The sequence below is a fragment of the Cajanus cajan genome, chromosome 1 (genome assembly GCF_000230855.2).
Source record: "Cajanus cajan strain Asha chromosome 1, NIPB_CcT2T_4, whole genome shotgun sequence".
Taxonomy (NCBI): domain Eukaryota; kingdom Viridiplantae; phylum Streptophyta; class Magnoliopsida; order Fabales; family Fabaceae; genus Cajanus; species Cajanus cajan.
Window position 1 is genome coordinate 75,192,235 of NC_138517.1, and position 19,660 is coordinate 75,211,894.

General features: G+C 40.8%; 2 protein-coding genes and 1 long non-coding RNA gene across 3 annotated transcripts; 1 reads left to right on the forward strand and 2 right to left on the reverse strand.

Annotated features, from left to right (window-relative positions):
- Positions 1–2,441: 2,441 nt before the first annotated feature.
- Positions 2,442–4,598, reverse strand: LOC145950851 (uncharacterized). The gene is made up of 2 exons (XR_014428698.1): positions 3,606–4,598; positions 2,442–2,648 (listed from the first exon to the last, which is right to left on the reverse strand). It is a non-coding gene; the product is annotated as an uncharacterized LOC145950851 (long non-coding RNA).
- Positions 4,599–9,580: 4,982 nt separating this feature from the next.
- On the forward strand, positions 9,581–13,897 carry LOC145955628 (putative cytosolic oligopeptidase A). Its single transcript, XM_083070598.1, has 8 exons — positions 9,581–9,692; positions 10,961–11,190; positions 11,312–11,479; positions 12,001–12,124; positions 12,610–12,686; positions 13,206–13,292; positions 13,382–13,509; positions 13,689–13,897. The coding sequence occupies exons 1-8, from the start codon at positions 9,581–9,583 to the stop codon at positions 13,759–13,761; spliced, it is 999 nt and encodes a 332-aa protein (XP_082926724.1). The 3' UTR covers positions 13,762–13,897.
- A 1,507-nt stretch (positions 13,898–15,404) lies between these two features.
- Positions 15,405–17,781, reverse strand: LOC109790994 (isoflavone 2'-hydroxylase). The gene is made up of 2 exons (XM_020350243.3): positions 16,818–17,781; positions 15,405–16,238 (listed from the first exon to the last, which is right to left on the reverse strand). Exons 1-2 carry the CDS (start codon positions 17,706–17,708, stop codon positions 15,630–15,632), a joined length of 1,500 nt encoding a protein of 499 aa, XP_020205832.1. The 5' UTR covers positions 17,709–17,781; the 3' UTR covers positions 15,405–15,629.
- Positions 17,782–19,660: the final 1,879 nt, after the last annotated feature.

A 19,660-nucleotide genomic window follows, 5' to 3' on the forward strand; every position in this document is an offset into this window, starting at 1 on the left:
GTATTTTTATTATTATTTTTAAATAAATATTTATATGTTTTAAGAGAAGATTGATTTTATATGATATTTTGTTATTGAAATTTATTATTATATTTTGGGTCAGAAATATATTATTATTATAGAGGAAAAATATTTTATAATATACATGTATTTATTTTATTTAATTATTTTGAGGAGAAAGAGAAGTGAGTTAGAAGAGAAGGAAAATGGGTTGGGTTAACCCAGCCCAATAGATTAATTTTAAGAAAGGAATCAGGTAGTGTTAACCCTATCTGCCTCATTTGCATTTTCTGAGGGGTTAGAAAAAAAAAAAGAGAGGAGAAACAAAGAGCTCTAAGGAAGAGTACTCAGGAACGATCTTAGATCACACCAAGACCATCCGTCTTCTTCTCATCCAGGTAAGGGGGGAGTGAGAAACGTCGCTTTGGGTGTGGGATTGTATGCTGGGTAGTGGGGTTGCCCCCAATCCTGTGTTTGTTGTATTTTTGTATGCTCATATATGAGGGATTTCTCCCAATTGTATCTATTTTGCTTATTATTTTTCTTATATGCAATTAATTGTATGATTTGAGATCTTTATGGGTTCTTATGGGAAACCCTATGAGAAACAGACAAAATATGAATATTTTCTGTTTTGCTATCTGACTGCTCTATTGTATTCCTTGTTGAATGTAATGTGTAAGTATGTGATTAATTTTGAGAATAAATATGTTTTGATATGATTTAGAGTGCTCTGTGGGTTTCTACGGGAAACCCTATGAGAAAACAGGCAAAATATAAATGTTTTCTGTTTTGCTTTTTGAATGTTTTGTTACGTTCCTTGTGTGATGTATAATGTAAATATGTATTTAATTTTATAAATAAACGAGTTTTGATATAAATTAAAGTGCTCTGTGGAGGCTTTGTGAATATGATGAGATAATATGAAATGTGATAATGAAATGTGATGACGAAATGTGATGATGTGAAATGACCATGGGAAATGATAATGTGATATGAGAATGCATAGAGTCGTGATTGACATGCATCATTTGCATAAGTGTTTTAAGGGTACGATATGGAATACACTGCCAGAGAAGGCCCCCTAGTGTAAAAGCTTTGGGGATTAGTCCTTGGGGATAGCTCGGTTTGAAAGTCCCAGTCTCGCCCATTGTGTGCATGGGATGTATCTTGCGCGGCTTAGCTATCCCGACGAGACTCTGGTAGTATATCCTTCTAGTGAGAGTGCGCAGAGGGTGTGACCCGGCATGTACTCCTAGACTACTCTTCGTGTATTGCTAGCGGCAATATGCCATGTGATGTTTTACTGGCGCCACATGCATGATAATATGTAGTCCGTGTCCATGCATATGCATTCTTAATGTTATATGATAAAGTGATGGTTTATGTCTTGGATGAGTGTGATATGTTATTATTAATTTATCTATGTTATACTTGTTTTTGTTTGTGTTTGGCTATTTGGCATATATTTCTACACTGTGAGTCAGAGTGAGATGTTTCTCACTCCCTTTTCTCTTGTGTTGTTTTCTCTAACTTTCATACAGGTTATTATCAGCATGAGACTGAGGATGTTGGTGATGAAGCTTAGGCTTCTATGTTGGGATTTGCTCTGATAGGACATGTGACATCGGGGCTTAAATAGGATTAGATTGGAATGTTATTTTTATTAAATCATTTTGAAAAAAACTCAGTTTCATTTCCTTTTAATTTCTCTACATGTTATTTGGATTAAGTTTATGAATGTGAACTCTTTACTCTTATGTTGTTGGAGATTTGATTGCCTTATGTTGAAGAATTGTACTTTATTTTATTTATTTTATACAATTACTATATATGTATGTTGGGTACAACCAGATCATGATGTACCCACCAGACGAGGTGCACACATCATTCATCACCGATCACGCCAATTACTGCTATCGAGTAATGCCCTTCGGTCTCAAGAACGCAGGAGCCACTTACCAGCGACTGATGGACAAGGTTTTCCACCAGCAGATCGGGCGGAACATGGAAGTCTATGTTGACGACATGGTGGTCAAAACCACCTCGGCCGAGGACCATGCTGCCGACCTGGCCAAAGTGTTCTGCCAGATCAGGAGACACAACATGCGTCTCAACCTAGAGAAGTGTGTCTTCGGCGTCCAGGGAGGTAAATTCCTTGGTTTCATGATCACTAGTAGGGGGATCAAGGCCAACCCGAAGAAGTGCAAAGCCATCATTCAGATGCAAAGCCCCAAGATCGTGAAAGATGTCCAGCGTTTGGCAAGAAGGTTAGTCTCCCTTTCCCGTTTTATCCCCAAGTTGGCAGACAAGGCAGGGCCCATCTTCACCTTGCTGCGGAAGCCAAAGTGTGACACCCTTACTACCCCAACACATATATTAAAAAAAATTATAATACATTTAAGAAGGTTAAATTTTCTAAGTTGGTAAAAGGGTTCACATAAAAAAATTCGACAATCACATTAATAGAGATATAAAACATAAAACACAAGAGTTTTACAAATTGTTTTCAAAACAATATTACAGTGCCAAATACACATAAATATTTCATCCTAGAAATCCTCTGCCCCGATGTCACACTATCAGAGCATTCCCAGAATTTTAACTGTTGGCATCCTAGATGCCACTCGTAGCTGGATCTTCTTCTCCTAAAATATCCACAGTTTATACGGTGAGAAAAGAAAATATCTATATGCAAAGTACATACAAACACATCACAATATAATCTCATAATAACTCATTATTTAATAAAATATTCATAAGCATTTATCTATATATATATATATATATATATATATATATATATATATATATATATGTGTGTGTGTGTGTGTGTGTGTATCATAATTTATCAACCATTCATCATATTCACATCTCAATTTACAATTACATCAATTCATCACAATCCACTTGAACATTACAATTCATTCATAATTCACACAAATTTCACTATGTCAAGGTCACGCTACCCTTTTTCCAACCTAGGGCCGTGCTCACCCCTGACATAACACTGTGCCAAGGTCACGCTACCTTTTTTAGTAGCCTAGGGCCGTGCTCACCCCTGACATAATACTGTGCCAAGGTCACGCTACCCATCAGCTTAGGGTCGTGCTCACCCCTGGTCATCAGTACCATAATCACATCTCATTCACATCTCAATCACATTCCACACTTCTCATTTCATAACTCAAATTCACATCACGTACATAATTCCACATCACATACACATCACATACACAACAGATAAGCCCAACAAAATGAGGGTTTACACACCCCTCAAGCAATTCACATCAAGATCATCCATTCTTAACGAGTAATATAACAATAATATTCATAAATTATAATAATCAATAAGATAATCAATTTAATATAACAGTGAAACTCATAATTATTCCAAATTCTAGTTCACAGCATTTATGATTTCTTCTTTCTTCCCAGATCATTATTCCTACAATTTGGCATATCTATAGACCTCAACACATAATTTCAATAGAACTAATGATTCTTCAAATAAAATAATTATAAAATCATAATCCTAAGAAATTCTTCCTCTACCCAATTCCCTCATGTACTCTACATATAAATAATCCCCTTTTCCCCCGTACCTGGATGAATAGTAACTTGAGCAGAACCTCCTCTTCTTTTTCCTTAAACGGTAGTCAAAATTCGGGCAGAACTTTCTCTTCTCTCTCCTTAAATCGGGACCGGAACTAGGGTAGAACCTCCACCCCTAAGCTCCTTCCATCAACAGCAGGAAGTAGAGAGAGAAAGAAAAGAGAGAAGGGAGAGAAGATGAGAGGTGTGAGGATTTGAGAGGGAGGAGGGGCCTTTTTATAGGCATTTTCGCGGACCTATCCGGAACGGCCGTTCTGAAAAGTGGAACGCCCGTTCTGGACCCTTCAAATCTACGCAAAATTTTCAACTGGAACGGCCTGTTCTGAAATCAGAACGGCCCGTTCCAAAACCCAGCAGAACGCCCCATTCTCCTTCTGGAACGGCCCGTTCTGCAAGGAGAACGCCCCGTTCTCCTTCTGGAACGGCCCGTTCTGCAAGGAGAACGCCCCGTTCTCCTTTGGAGAATGGCCCGTTCTGGGCCCGTTCTGGACATCCCAAAAATACACAATTTTATCATTTGGAACGGCCCGTTCCACATTTGGAACGGCCCGTTCCAGAAACCAAAAATACCCAAAAACTTTAACAAAATTACGAGAATGCCATTAATAATTACGAAAATGCCATTAATAATAAGTTTACAAAAATACCCTCATTCCTCTATTAAAATTACGAAAATACCATTACTAAATACGAAAATGCCATTAATACAAAAATACTCTTTATAAAAAATTGGGGTGTTACACAAAGAACTTCGAATGGACGGACCAATGTGAGGAGGCTTTCAAAATCTTCAAAACCTTCCTCGCGACTCCGCCAATCCTTCAGAAGCCGGATCACCAAGCCGACCTCCTCCTCTATCTGGTCGTGGCAGAAAGCGCAATCAGCGTGGTTATAGTGCAAGAGCACCAAAAAACACAGACGCTGGTCTATTCTATCAGTCGAGTCCTCCAAGACATGGAGAAACAGTATCAGACGATTGAAAAGCTCGCACTAGCGCTTGTCACGGCAGCCCGGTGTCTCTGACCTTACTTCCAAAGCCATCAAGTGGTCGTTAAGACCGACTACCCAATCAAGCAGATCCTGAGAAAGCCGGAGCTCGCCAGGCAGATGATAGCCTGGTCGGTAGAATTGTCCGAGTTCGGCATCCATTACGAAATTCATGGTGCCCTGAAAGCTCAATGTCTGGCCGACTTCATAGCCGAACTCACGCCAACCTCAGCCGATGAACCACAGGTATGGACTTTACATGTTGACGGGTCCTCCAACTCTAAGGGTGGCGGTGCATGTATCATCTTGGAAGGACCGAATCAAGTCACTTTGGAGCAATCCCTTAAGTTTGGCTTCAAGGTGACCAACAATCAGGTGGAGTATGAGGCGCTTCTCGCAGGGCTAAGGCTGGCTCATGACCTCGGGGCTCAGAGAGTGAGTTGCAACAGCGACTCAAAACTCATGGTAGAATAGCTTAGCGGGACATACCAGGCCAAGGACGTTCTTCTACAGCGGTATTTCCACATGGCATCACACCAGATCTCGTCCTTCGACGAGTTCACTATCTAGCATGTACCGCGAGAACAAAATACCAGAGCCGACCTCCTATCAAAGCTCGCCAGTACCAAATGCCCCGGACAACATCGGACCATTATCCAAGAAACCTTGCATTCGCCCAGCCTGGACAACAAGGTCGTCAACACCAGCGACAGCGAAGAACAAGGGTGGATGACAGGTATTTAGAACTACTTGAAGTCAGGAACTTTACCCGAGGATAAAGATGAAGCTCGGAAGATGAGGGTAAAATCGGCTAAGTTCGTAATTGTCGGAGACGAACTGTTCAAGCGTGGCATCTCCACCCATTTGCTCAAATGCTTGACCACACCTCAAGCCGCTTATGTCATCGAAGAAATCCACCGAGGTATATGTGGCATGCATTTTAGAGCGCGCTCGATGGCGACCAGGGTACTTCGAGCTGGATACTACTGGCCCACCTTGAAGTCGGATTGCCAAGCCTACGTGCAAAAGTGTAAAGAGTGCCAACAGTTCGGCAACACACATCGACAGCCACCCGAAGCTCTCCACCAGATGATGTCTCTGTGGCCTTTCGCCCAGTGGGGAATGGATATCCTGGGACCGTTTCCCCCCGCGAAAGGGCAGCTCAAATTTCTCTTGGTGGCAATTGATTATTTCACCAAGTGGATCGAGGCATGCCCACTCGCCAAGATCACCACCGACAACGTCCAAAAATTCACTTGGAAAAGCATCATATGCAGGTTCGACATCCCTCATTCCCTCGTCATCGATAACGGCAGGCAGTTCATCACACAAAGCTTTGAGGACTTCCTCCGGGAGCTCAATATCAAACACCTCCCAACCTCGGTGGAGCACCCCCAAACGAATGGCCAGGCCGAAGCCGCCAACAAGGTCATCCTCCGAGAGCTTAAGAAGAGGCTAGGGAACGCTAAAAGACAATAGGCTGACGAACTCCCCAGCATCCTCTAGGCATACCATTGCACCCCCCAGTCAACAACGCAAGAAACGCCTTACAGGCTGACTTACGGAGCTGACGCAATGATCCCAGTGGAAATTAGAGAGACATCTCACCGGTGTCAGGTCTTCAACAATGAGCAGAACGCCTAAGAGATAGCAACCGATCTTGACCTGATTGACGAGATCAGAGACGAAGCTCAGATTCACGAAGAAGCTTGTAAACTCTGAGCTTCCAGAAGATATAATACGCGAGTACGACCTCGCTCTTTCCGAGTTGGCGACTTGGTATGGCGGCTGTTAGGCGATGAACGAAAAGACACGTTAGAAGGAAAGCTTGCACCCAACTGGGGTGGCCCATTCCGAGCTGTAGAAGACTTAGAAAATGGGGCGTACAGGCTAGAAGAACTCAGCGGCAAAGTCATCCCGCGAACTTGGAACGCCAGGCACCTTAAGTTCTATTTCAGCTAAACCTGTAAGAATGAGTTGTGCACTCTTTTCCCGCCTCAATTTTTTGTCCCAAAAAACAGAAAAATGGGTTTTGGCTGAGAGGGTTTTTAACGAGGCACACATATACAATCAATAAAATAACTCATTCTTTTCCATTCATATTCTCTTAATTTTGCATCATTTTACCATAAGATGCTTGATGCTAAACCGAGGTCGAGTTCGAACCTTAGCACGACTTATTTTACTTTACGCCGAGGTCGAGTTCGAACCTCAATACAATTCACTTCACTCCAATTCAAGGTCGAGTTCGAACCTTCACATGGGTCATTCCACTCTAACCCGAGGTCGAGTTCGAACCTTGGTATGAGCCATTCAAGGTCGAGTCCGAACTTCGGCATGATTACTCTAACCCGAGGTCGAGTTCGAACCTTGATAGAACCTTGATATGATCCATTCAAGGTCGAGTTCGAACCTCCGTACGATTCATTTTACTCTAAAATGAGGTTGAGTTCGAACTTCGGCATGATTGCTCTAATTTGAGGTCGAGTTCGAACCCCACTGCAAAAATATCTCGCTTTCAACCAAGGTCAAATTCGAACCTTGGTACGAATCACCTTGCCCTACACTGAATCTGAGCACTAAAGCGCAAAATACAAAGCAAATTGTGAACGTGTTTTAGAACAACACAAACAGGCCAAAACTAAGCCTGCAACATGAACGCAAAACCAAAGGTCCAAATAAACTCATCAAAGGCGCAAGTGGAAAAGCTCAAAGAAAATGATATATACAGAGCAAGTTCGTAGGTTCAAAGCATGAATCAAAACAAAAATAAGCAAAGCAAAATAAACTAAACTATTACAAAGATGGCCTAGGCGGAGGCATTGTCGCTCGAGCTGTCTTGAAGGTCGTCCTCCTTCACCAGCTTCCCAAAGCGCACCTCTTTCTCTACATGCATTGCCGAGAGGTCGACCCCGGGCGCGAGCAACCTCGCCTGGCGAGCTGCCTTGAGGAATCCCTTCATGTGCACAGGATAGCTCGCTCAATTTCCACGAGCTTCTTCTCCAGCCCCGCCTTCTCCGCAACCATCTTCGCGAGGTCCACCTTAAGTGCGGTGACCTCCTCTTCTTTTCCACCAAGAAGCACCTCATAACAAAGGCGCTTCTCGGCCACCGCCACCAGATCAGCCTTGAGGGAGGTTACCTCATCTTCTAGGGAACGAACCTGACTCCGGGAAGAATTGGCGAGCTCCTACAGCTCACTCACTTGGGCAGCGTGAGTCTCATTGGACCTTAGAGCAATCTCTAAGGACTTCTGAACTCTCTCCAGCTCCCTCCTGGTGTCTTGAAGCTCGGCCATATTTTGCAGCTTAGCATCCCCGAGAGCGCCCGCCAAGGCCCGGTTCTCCTCCGTCAAGGCCTTGTTCTCTTCCTTCAAAGGCTGGACTCGGCCCTTCAACTTCGCCAGGTCCTCCTGCTGCTTGGACCACTTGTGCTTCCAGTGATCCACGATGGCAATGGTCCTCTGCAGGAAAACCTCAGCAGAATCAAGGCCTTCCACTGGCCCGGCTGTCTCGATCATGGCTTGACCGGCCGAACTCAGCGACTCCTTGAAGAAGAACTTCTCCGAGGTCACCCCCGCACTCCACAAAGAATTTATGTCCTCCGAAGCACTCACATGATCCAGCTGCACCTGAGAACGATCCTTCCCGAAGCGATGGGCGAGATACTGGCTTCTGGGGCGCTCTTTCGATGAGCCAGACGGCGGCATCGAGGTTGCGAGAGTAGGTTTCGGGACCTCGGAGCTCGGCCCCTTACCGCGAGCCTCAGTAGCAGCAGACGTCCCCTGCTCAGCAACGGGGGCACCCACCCCTGGTGCCTTCGAGCTAGGAGCCACCGGGACCTCGGCAACACTCCTCGCCTGCAGAAAATGGTCCTAAGTCAGAAAACCAAGAAAAACGCAGCATAAAAGGAAAGCCACAAAGCAAGGCACCAACCTCGGCGGCCTAGACGACCTGCTCGGCAGCCGGGCCAGCCACCTCGGTAGCCTGAGAAACCTCCTCGATGGCCACTTGGGGAGCTCTTTCAGGCGGCGGACTCCCCGTAAGGTCGACCGCGTCGGCATCAGCAACCTTAGAGGTCACCTCCTCAGCCTCTCGAGGGGCAGAGGTCCCCCCGACCTCCTTCTCTCCCCTCTTTCTTTTCCTGTGCGTCTTCAGGGGGCCACCTCCTCCTCTTGAGGCTCTGGGACCTCAATTTCGGCGATGTTGTAGCGATGCTTCAACTCACGCCACTTGTTCCTACCCATTATGCCTGCAAACACAAGGATCAGACACATAAGCAAAAATAAACTTTTACAAACCCTAACAATCTAAAAAAAGACAAGATACTCACTTTCTAAACTCCTCTCCTTGTACGCCGAGTTAGCAAGCGACAGGACGAGCTTGCAATCCAACGGACGAGGGAGTGCTTCAAGGTTTGGAATGGCAGCGATATCCGAGGCCGACAATTGCAACTCCCCCACCCCGTGAAATCTGGCCGGGGCCGGCCGCCAGTAGAAGGGGAACTTCGGCAACCTGCCGAAATAGAATACCCCATCTTCCATCGGGTTGACATCCATAAGCGCCACCCGGAAGAATTCTTGTTTAAAATTTTTGTAAGACTGGGAGTAAAGAGAAAACAGCCCCCCCAGCCTTACTACCACACAAAGACGCCAGACCATAAGGAGGGACGCCTAGCTTTAACTGATAAAAATTCAGAAAAACAGGAAGAGATAACTCTATCCCTAGAGCTAAGCACAGGACCTGAAACGCCCTCAAAAAGCCCCAACTGTTGGGGTGCAACTGGCAAGGTGCCGAGTTGATGAAATTCAAAAAATTACATTCAAATTGAGAAAAGGGAAGGCACACGCCCAAATCCCTAAAAAAGAACTAGTACATATAGAAGAAAGGAGGGTCAGAAGAACCCCCCATATAGACACGCTCATCGGGCCGACAAGGCTCGAGCCGGATGAGCTTGGAAATAGAAGAGTCACAGATCCTATGCGATTTACGCATCGCATTGATCTCCATGAACGACCTAAAGACACTCTGGACTTCCCCCACCTCACTACTGACCCATTCATAGCCAGGAATACCGGCAGGGGGCCCTTAGGCTAGTCCCCCCCTTCTTCTTTTCGGCGGCGACCGTCCCGGTAGTCACCGCCTTGCTGCGCACCTTGCCCTTGCCCTTGGCAGGCGCAGAAGAAGCGGCACCGCTGTCACCAGCCATCAAGAAACAAAAAGTCTCGAAGAGGGAAAGATCAGAGAATAAAGAGAGAACAGGGAAATCGAAGTACCTGATACCCCTTTAACAAATGAAAGAGCAATAAAGAAGGAGGGCAACCCAGTTGCCGGAAACGGTGACGGAAACAGAGAAGACAAAGATGGGAAGTGAACAAAAACGAAGAAGGCAGCGTGCGCAAGAAGCCACAAAGTGAAAAAGAGTAAAGTGAAAAGGGGAAGAGGCGCGAGAGAAAGAAAATGTTTTCTCCAAAATTCAAACAGCCACAACACGTGTCAACCAAGGGACACAACTGACGACACATTTAATGAGCCCCATTATGACGAGTACAAGTCATCATTGCATAACCGTCACTTCCCATTAACGCGCCGCCCACACGTTATGGGAACGAGGCAACAATTATGACACATGGCATCTTGACAGACACGCGTACGCGAAGGGTCACGGTCCCTTGAGGAGCTCGATTTTAACTCCTCGACCTACAGTCTTCGGAGCTCGGGGGGCTAGTGTACTATCTGTATCGCTATGCCGAGCTTGAGGAGTTCGGCTTCATAGCGCGGGACGACCTTGGACACGCGCTAAGCTATGTCAGCTCGACATCCAAATAGATCATAACTGATCTTGGGCCCAAGGCCTAGAAAAACCCTAATCCACACAAAGGTACGTGCATTACTTATACGAGATTCATACTCCCACAAACACTAACTTTAGCATCGGAGTCTCTTTTGCAGGTATCACCCCCATCTTGGAGCATCAAACGTACCAATGAAGGAGGCTCGCCGACACTACAACATTTTTTATATTAGGCAACGAGTTTTTAGGCAACGCCTAAAAAAATGTTCTCGAAATATGGAATAAGCAACAATTTTGTAAACTGTTGGCATTTTGTTTGACAACAATCATAAAACCGTTTCCAAAAGCACATATAGGCAACAATTTTGTAAACTGTTAGCATTTTGTTTGACAACAATCATAAAACCGTTTCCAAAAACACATATAGGCAACAATTTTGTAAACTGTTGGTATTTTATTTGACAACAATCATAAAACCGTTCCCAAAAGCACATATAGACAACAATTGATCAAAGCGCGCACTATTCTCTTCTCAATATTAACAAAACTATTCTTGCACTACTAAGAAAGATACCTTCACACCCTCTTCCCCACCTCTTCACATACCCTTCCTCATCTCCCAACCCCACACCCCTTCTATCTTCATCATCGCCTCTCCGCCCCCTCCCTCGCCCTCTTCCGCTGCCTCCGCCACTCCACGCTGCCGCCTCTCTCCTCTTCAGCTGGCGCTCCCCCTGGCCAGACTTTGCAGTGTGAGCTGCGTGCGACTCGCCATTGCGCCCTCCTCGCCAAGCTGGTAACAAGTTCTCAACTTTTCTCTCGTTTTGGACTGTGCCTTCGGATTTGGGAAATGGGTCGGGGTTGATTCAAGGTTTTAGGGTCGGGTTGGTTGATGAGTTTTTTTTTTTTTTTTGTAGGAACGTGATTTGGAGGAACTGGAACAAAGCGTGGAACCGTCGTGGCCGAAGCTGGTGGAACCGTTGGAGAAGATCGTGGACCGGTTGTCTGTGGTTTGGGGCGTGGTCAATCATCTAAAGGCTGTTAAGGATAGTTCGGAGCTACGTTCTACTATTGAGGATGTGCAGGTATTGTTTTTAGGAAAAAAAAAAGAATGGATACGAATTTGGGATTTTTTTTATTTTTTTATTTTTTTATTTTTATTTCTTGGTGCGTGTGTTTAGATGGGTAGTGCTATGCTTTTGCATTAGTATAATTGTTTTTTGTGCAATTGGGGTATAATGTAGATTTTATGTTAGTTAGTTTTTTTTTGTTTTTTTGCTTCACACGAGCCATATTGCAAGATGTTATTCTGCTGTTTTAATTTTTAGATGGGCATTGTTATGCTTTTGTTTAGTAAATTGTTTTTTTTTTGTGTGTGCAATTGGGGTATAATGTAGATTTTATGGGAGTTAGATTTTAATTTTTGCTTCAAGTGTGACATGTTGCATTCTGCTATTTATTTTTCTTCTCCTTTTGCTTGATTTTGTTTTTTTTATTGGTTGGGGGGTAGGTGTCTGTTGTGTGTTTCTGTTTTGGATTGTGAGGGCAGTAATTTTGGGTTATGAGGGCAGTAATTTTGGTGTGCTAATGAGGATTTTGTTTGCAGCCAGAAAAAGTTAAGTTTCAGCTTAGATTGGGTCAAAGCAAACCTATTTATAATGCGTTCAAAGCCATTCAAGAGTCTCCTGATTATCAGACACTTAGTGAGGCATGCAAACGAATAGTTGAAAGTAAGTTATTAAGATGTCGTATTGCTATATATTGTTACTGTGATGTGATTTTATTTTGATACTGCTGAGTTATTATTTTTTGCTAAAAGTTGATTGAATGAAATTAGGTTGGTTGTATCTTGATGCTGCTTCTCGGCTTCTATGCTTTTCATTTAAGAAGATGAAAAACTGAAAGATGCTGAATCTGTGTAGTTGGTGTAGAGTTTTCTGATTTATGGATCTGCTCTGTTGCCAATTTGATACCAAGCTTCTAAGTGTGAGAGAGATGTTGTGTGTTCTACTTTTTGTTGTTTGAATTGTGATAAGGTATAGCTGTATGACTTTGTCTTACATGTCATTGAAGAAGTTTTATAACTATACTCCTGTTGCCATGCTAAATCTCAAACTGTTGTTTCATTTACCATTTGCTTGACTTTAAACATATGTACTATTTACGGCTTGTCATTTTTCATTTACCAAATGACAAAATACTTGTGCCTTTGCAGGCCAAATAAAGGAGGCGGTTCTTAATGGAGTTTCTCTTGAAGATGATAAAAGAGAAAATTTTAACAAAATTGAACAGGTGTGCTATTTTAGCATCTAAAAACAAACACAAATGGTAGCTATTAGTAGCACATGCTATTTGATTCCCATCATTTATAGTGGTTATGTGCTAGGTTTGGTTATATGACTTTATCTTTGTTCTATGGAAGCAACCGGGCCTATCCTTTTCTTTGTCATGGGTGGAAAATGAGATCTTAATTGTACATATTTTGAAAATTTGAAAATGTGTGACTTTCAAGTAACAGAATAGGCATTATGAACTAGTAAAATTCTGTTGAAATTGAAAATTTTGAAAGTTGAGAAGGATCCATATGCACTATATGGATTTTGAACAGCACTTTGAAATCCCAATTTTATTAGCATTATTACATGTCAGTGGAGGTTTTTGCTTAATATCCAAACTCCAAATTAAGCCAAGTAACAAGTTTTTGATTAAATATTGCTTCTCTTGTGCTCAAATTCCAGAAGCAAAGTGATTGGACTTCATAACAATATTTCAAGTAATTGTGCTTTATTTTCTGTCATGATTTCATCCAAGTTTGAAAAGCTAATCACGGATAAGAAGGAAATTGAAGGATTACCTGCTACTGCTCTTGGGTTGGCTGCACAAAGTGCAGTGTCCAAGGTATATCATGCTGTCATGTTTTGTTATTATTCTCAAGTTATGACGATCAGATATGTTTTGAGTTTTGATTACGTAATGGGAAAATGCAGGGGCATGAAAATGCTACTGCTGAGAATGGGCCTTGGGTAATTACATTAGATGCTCCTAGTTTTATTGCTGTTATGCAACATGCTCGCAACCGTTCTTTGCATGAGGAAATCTACCGAGCATATATAAGGTATAATTTATTCCTTTGTCAAGTTCTAAATTATATTTTAATTCATTTCATTTGCGTATACCAAACCAGTTACAAAAGTTTTCTTGTGTATAACTAGCTTTAACTCATGTTAATTGTTGGAGATTGATTGGGGATTAATTCTATAAGTTTTCTAAGTGAAAAAATATATTTATGTGCAGGAAAGACTTGATAATGAAGATCAGCCTTATGATGATGAAGAGACTGAATGATGTTACTTACATGGATGGATGACTAGCCTTATAATTTGTTTTATTATTTTTTGAGGGTGAAATCAATTCTTTATTGAGCACATGAGAAATGTCTTCTTGAAGAATAGGATGTACAAGAGGATTATCAATCCAAAATAATGTATAGTTCTTCTTATTAATATGAGTTGTTTAATATACTATTTGTATTATAATTATAGGTGCGTATTACATATATATGATTTCACAGGATAAAGTAAAATTTAGACAATATTTTAGAAAACATTAAAAAAATGTTAAATTTAGTCTAAATTTTTACATTTAGACAACGTTGGGCGTTTATTTAGACACTATTTACAAAATTGTAGCTTAAATTTAGTCTAAATTGTTACCTATATTATCTCATTGACAACCTTAAAAAAATGTTCCCTGATGTCACTAGCAACGGTCATAAAAGTGTTGCCTATAAAAATAGACTACATTTCTAAAACCGTTCTTTAAAAATTAATAGTGTTGCCTTAAATTAAAAAAAACCGTTGCCACTGAAGATCATGTAAACCGTTCTTGAAAGTTTAGGTAACGGTTTTTTTGACATCGTGGGCACAGGCCAAAAAACCGTTGCATATTGAAATAGGCAACGGTTGAAAAATCCACGCTTGAAAAACCGTTGCCAAACCGTTCCCTAAACTTTTAGGAACGATTTTTTGGCTTTCAACAACGTTTTTTTATTGTTGCCATAGATAACAAATGTTGTAGTGCGATCTTACCTAACAGATCATCCCCTACGACCGATCGGTAAGAACAGTATCCTTAGAGAGGGAAAAGGACAAAAAAAATCCCTCAACAACAAATTCGTTAATTACAACAGACAACAATAATGCACACAACAATGAAACATGTTCACAAGTTATTACCCACAAAGGCCAACATGAACACAAACGTAATTAGATAAAAGTCCCAGTAAAAATTGGCATAGAAGTTCTTTAACTTTTAGGGGTTTACACTATTATAGATGACTATTTTTAGAGCATGGCTTAACCATAAGTCGAGACACAAAGCCTTATGCTTTACAAAGACTTGGGGGCTACTATTATGGAAGGCCATTATGAAAATCACAAATCACTACAAAACTTTATGCTTTACACTTACTTGGGAGGCTTCTAGTTTGGAGAAGTCCTCAAGGACAAAGGTTGTCCTCCATTCCAACTGACCTACACATGAAGCAGACATCTGCCTAACCTTGGGTAACTGACATGGTGTACTGAAGGTCGACCTAACCACATAGATTGGCCTAGTCATATGGAATTTTGACCTTGTCATGATTTAAGTATAAACATGGAAATCCAGACATGATACTCCCACACAATGCACTCCCACGACTACCAACATACTATAGAACAACTTGACCTCATAGGATAACAATTTTTCTCTATCTCTTACATTGTCATTTGGTCACTAGCTATAAGTAAGGCTACTTATTACAACTTTGGTATATTTTTCTCTATTTTTGTTATTATACTAAAAATCTTAGTGACTTGAGTGTTGGAGTGATTGCAAGTAACCTCTATCATCACACACCATTATTCAAACGTTTATTCGCTAAAACCAACATGAATGCTTGTCTACGGTATTGCTCCCTATTCAAAATCCTAACAAATATATTAACCCTATAATTATTATGAGTCATAATTAATTAATAGTTTTTTAAAATATTTTATTCAAGAAAATCAGGTTACATGTTATATAGATATATGATGTGGCATATCCACTAACATGTAGTTGGCTCTTTTGTACATCACAATTATCCTCAATTTGAGCACTTACATACGAGCACATTTATTAAAAACTGAAAATTAAACATTACATTTAATCATATCATAGATTGACACACAACTCAACTTAATATATCATTAATTACTTCAGGTTAATCTTGCTGACGAGTGGACGAGCTTTGCACAAGGCATTCAATGGAGTTACCCTTGACAAGCTAAACCAATTTGCCTCTGTCATATCGATTTCTTCCTCAGTAACTCGCTTCCATTCAAAGCATTGAATTAATGTTCCCAATGTCAAGCCAACATTTTGCATAGCTAAAGGTTCTCCTGGGCAAGCCCTTCTTCCCATCCCAAATGCAACCAACTTTTTCTCCTCTCCTTCTACATCAAATCTCTCTGGTATAAAACTCAAGGCTTTATTCCACAGTTGAGGGTCTCTTTGTATAGCCCAAATATTTACCAACACCATGGTGTCTCTTGGAATGTTGAATTCTCCAATAGTGATGTCTTCTGAGTTCACATGTGGTATTGATATTGGAGCAGGAGGATGCAACCTAAGTGTCTCAAGGATGATCTTTTTAAGGTAAGGCAATTTTGAAAGGTCTGACTCACTTATCAAACGATCTTGTCCTATATGAGTGTCCAATTCATCTCTTGCTTTTTTTAATACTTCGGGATGATTCAATAAATTGGATATTGCCCACTCTATTGTTACGGCCGACGAATCCGTTCCACCAATAAGCATAGCCTACAATTCAAGAAAAGAAAAGCATATAAAATCAAAAATTAAAAATAATAATTTCACCTTATTGGTAGAGCTTAGCTTGTGATTGGGATCATTTTATTGTATAAGGCTTGAAATTCGTCGATATAACCTTAATTTTTACTAATATTAATAAAGAATTAATATTTTCGTGTTAAAATATTTTTAAAATATAATATATAAGATAAAGAAAATTTATGATCACACATTTTGTAAATTAAATATAGAAAAATGATATAAAAATAATATTCTTTTATAACAGTATAAATTGATCCTTCATCCAAACTTTTATCAATCCTCGTATTATTAAAAAAAATTAATTCGGACATATATTATAGGGGATTTAAATATAAAAAGTTAATTAAATTAATGTACTGATGTCGTAAAAAATTTTATATTAATTATGAATCACTGTGCATGAGAATATAGATAACTTTTATTTTAAAAATCATAATTACGGTGTTTTCTATTTAATTGACCAGTGACAACATTAAAATTACTGTATGATGCATTTTAGTTAAACTTGTTATTTTTTTAGATTAAAATAATAATCAAAATCATTACCAAAACAAGGCCTTTGATGATTTGATCGGTGTAATAATCGGGCTGCGATTCTTGCAGAGTGAGAAGATGATCGATCATGGTATTTTCCCTCTGCTTCTTGCTTCGTTGCTCGAGAACAAATCCATCCAACAACGTGTCAAATCTCTTACTAATATTCTTGAGCCTCTTGACCACGTTTTGAAAATCGAACCACCTAAGGAAAGGTAAGTGTTCTGCTTTGTTAGACACCCCAATGAGATGCAACAACTCCTCCACCGTCTCTCTGAACTCCTTCGCCTCTTTCACATCCTTCATCTCAGTCTCGTTCCCATAGTACCTCTTCCCCGCCAACATCCTCATCATGTTGTTATACGACATGTCGTGGAACAAGGAACTTAGCTCCACGGGCGCGTAGTCCATGCACGAGTCCTTGGCTAGGGTTCGTATCATCCTATACGTTTCGTCCTTTCGGATTCCGGTGAAGGAGTGAATACGTTGAGTTGAGAGAACCTCGAGCGAGGTTATGCGGCGGAGGTTGCGCCAGTGCTCGCCGTAGGAGCACGACCCCACGGTGGTGTAGTTGTAGAAGATGTGCTTTCCCGAGAGATTGCGAGGTCGGTTCGCCAAGGCGACGTCGTTTTTGGTGAAGCATTCTTGGAACGCCGCGTGAGATGAAACCACCACGGCAAGACGTGAACCCATCCAAAGGGAAAACACCTTGCCATGTTTCTCTGTCAAGCGTTGAAGGAAACGGTGGAGTGGGAGTTCGAGGAGGTTTAGGTTTCCGATTATGGGAAGAGGGGATGGACCAGGTGGTAGGTTTTTGTATTTTCTGCTTCCGAAGAAGAGTTTCAAAGTGAGAAGAGAAACAAGGAAAAAGAGAGCGTAAGGCAAGAGATGAAACATTTCCATGGCTGGTTACAGCACTGAGTGGAGAGATTGTGCAGTTATTAGTTAAGTTACTACAATAGGAGCCATGTGATGCAACGTTTATATAGAGAGTAGGGTCCAGGAATGCGTTTTATGAAATTATTCACCCTTGTTGTCACTCTGCTGCAAAATCAAAGTCAAGAAACATATTATATATCCAGAGTCAAGATTCAAATGGCAACAGATTAGCTGATTTTTCTTGATTTTTCTTGATTTTTTAATTAACGTTATTAAATGGATTTGTCTTTTTCAAAAAATTATTTCTAAATTAAAGCAATTAAAAATACATTCGGTTTTTACTTATGTAATTATTAAATATGTTTTATGTTTAACGATTTCCACCCGACTGCGTATGGGTGACGGAAACAGATCTCTAAAAGACGTGCACGTGTTCTGCAATTTACCTAAAGAATCAACAGACCACTGCCTAAAATTAAGGAGAATAATATTTTAGCTTTATATGAATTTTTGAAATATGGAAAAATGGAATTGCAAATTTTTCTTTTACAAACCAATTTTGCATTATTTCTTGACAATAAATTTAGTATCACCTATTTCAATCATCTAACATATGTACATACCTAAATATACACCTCAATTTAAATGTTCAATTGTGATGTTAATTTCTATGGCCGATGGTACATTTATTTTAGTTACTCATCATTTTATAAAACTCTAATTGTTTAACTATGATATACCAAGATTTTGAATCCTTATCGTATATTGAGGGTGATTCCTTTAATCGATCTTGATAAATTCTGACCTAGAGATATTCATATCAACTTTCAGATATGAATAAGTTGATTGATGGCTCATCAGAACTTCATAATATCACTATCTGACATTTCTGGATACTTGGTTTGGATATAATCAGATCCCGTTACATCCAGATGATCGGGAAAAAAAAAAAACGACATTCATGGCGAAAAAAGAAAATCAAAAGGTAATGTCTTTTGGATTGAAGAATACTAGCGTCACTTATAAAAAGTTGGTGAAAAAGTTGTTAGTCAGATATGAAGTAATTTGGGGGTATATGTTGACGATTTGATAATCAAAAGTTCAACACGAAAATGTCATTTAGAAGATCTGGCAAAAACTTATCATTAATTAATAAAATAACAGAAATAGAGAGGCGGCTAAGAAACATGAATTTCTGTGTGTATTGATTACCAATGATTACAGTTTATATAGTCTGTACAAAAGGATGGAATGACCTAAAGGAATAAAGCATATTCTGTACAATATATGACAGCGCATTATTGCTGTAAAATGGTCACTAAAATAAGAAGGAAAAGAGGAAAAATAACAGAAAGATCCTTCGTTGTGCTGTCATGTAATTTGTGCTGTGCTGTTATACGGTTCTGCTGTTAGCCCCCCACAAGCTGGAGGTGCAAAAATGTTTTGTAGCTGTAGCTTGGAGAGATTCAGTTTGAAGGCATGAGGAGGCAAGGCCTTAGTGAAGATATCCGCGAGTTGTTTGGCAGAAGGAACAGGGAGCAATTTCATCAAGCCTGCTTGGGTTTTCTCACGCACAATATGGCAATCAATGTCCAGGTGTTTCGTTCTTTCATGAAACACTGGATTGGCAGCAATGTGGAGGGCGCTGGTGTTGTCGCAGTAAAGGAGGGAAATCTGAGAAAGGGAAATATGGAGATCTCTGAGCAAGTAAATGATCCATTGCAATTCACAGGTAGCAGAAGCGAGGGCTCTGTATTCTGCCTCGGAAGAAGATCGTGATACAGTGGTTTGCTTCTTTGTTTTCCATGAGATGAGAGCATTACCAATAAAGAAACAGTAACCGGTGATGGAACGTCGAGAAGCTACACAAGTGGCCCAGTCAGCATCACTAAAGCCTGAGACTTGAATTGGACAAACTCTAGGAAAGAAGAGTCCTGTACCTGGACAGCTTTTGAGGTAACGAAGAACACGCATGG

Coding starts and splice junctions, on each gene's coding strand:
- LOC145955628 (XM_083070598.1), top strand. CDS start 9,581: ATGCGATTTACGCATCGCATTGATCTCCATGAACGACCTAAAGACACT. Junction 9,693..10,960: donor TACCGGCAGGGGGCCCTTAG/GCTAGTCCCCCC, acceptor TGCACTACTAAG/AAAGATACCTTCACACCCTC. Junction 12,125..12,609: donor ATGCAAACGAATAGTTGAAA/GTAAGTTATTAA, acceptor GTGCCTTTGCAG/GCCAAATAAAGGAGGCGGTT.
- LOC109790994 (XM_020350243.3), bottom strand. CDS start 17,708: ATGGAAATGTTTCATCTCTTGCCTTACGCTCTCTTTTTCCTTGTTTCT. Junction 16,239..16,817: donor TCATCAAAGGCCTTGTTTTG/GTAATGATTTTG, acceptor CTTGAATTGTAG/GCTATGCTTATTGGTGGAAC.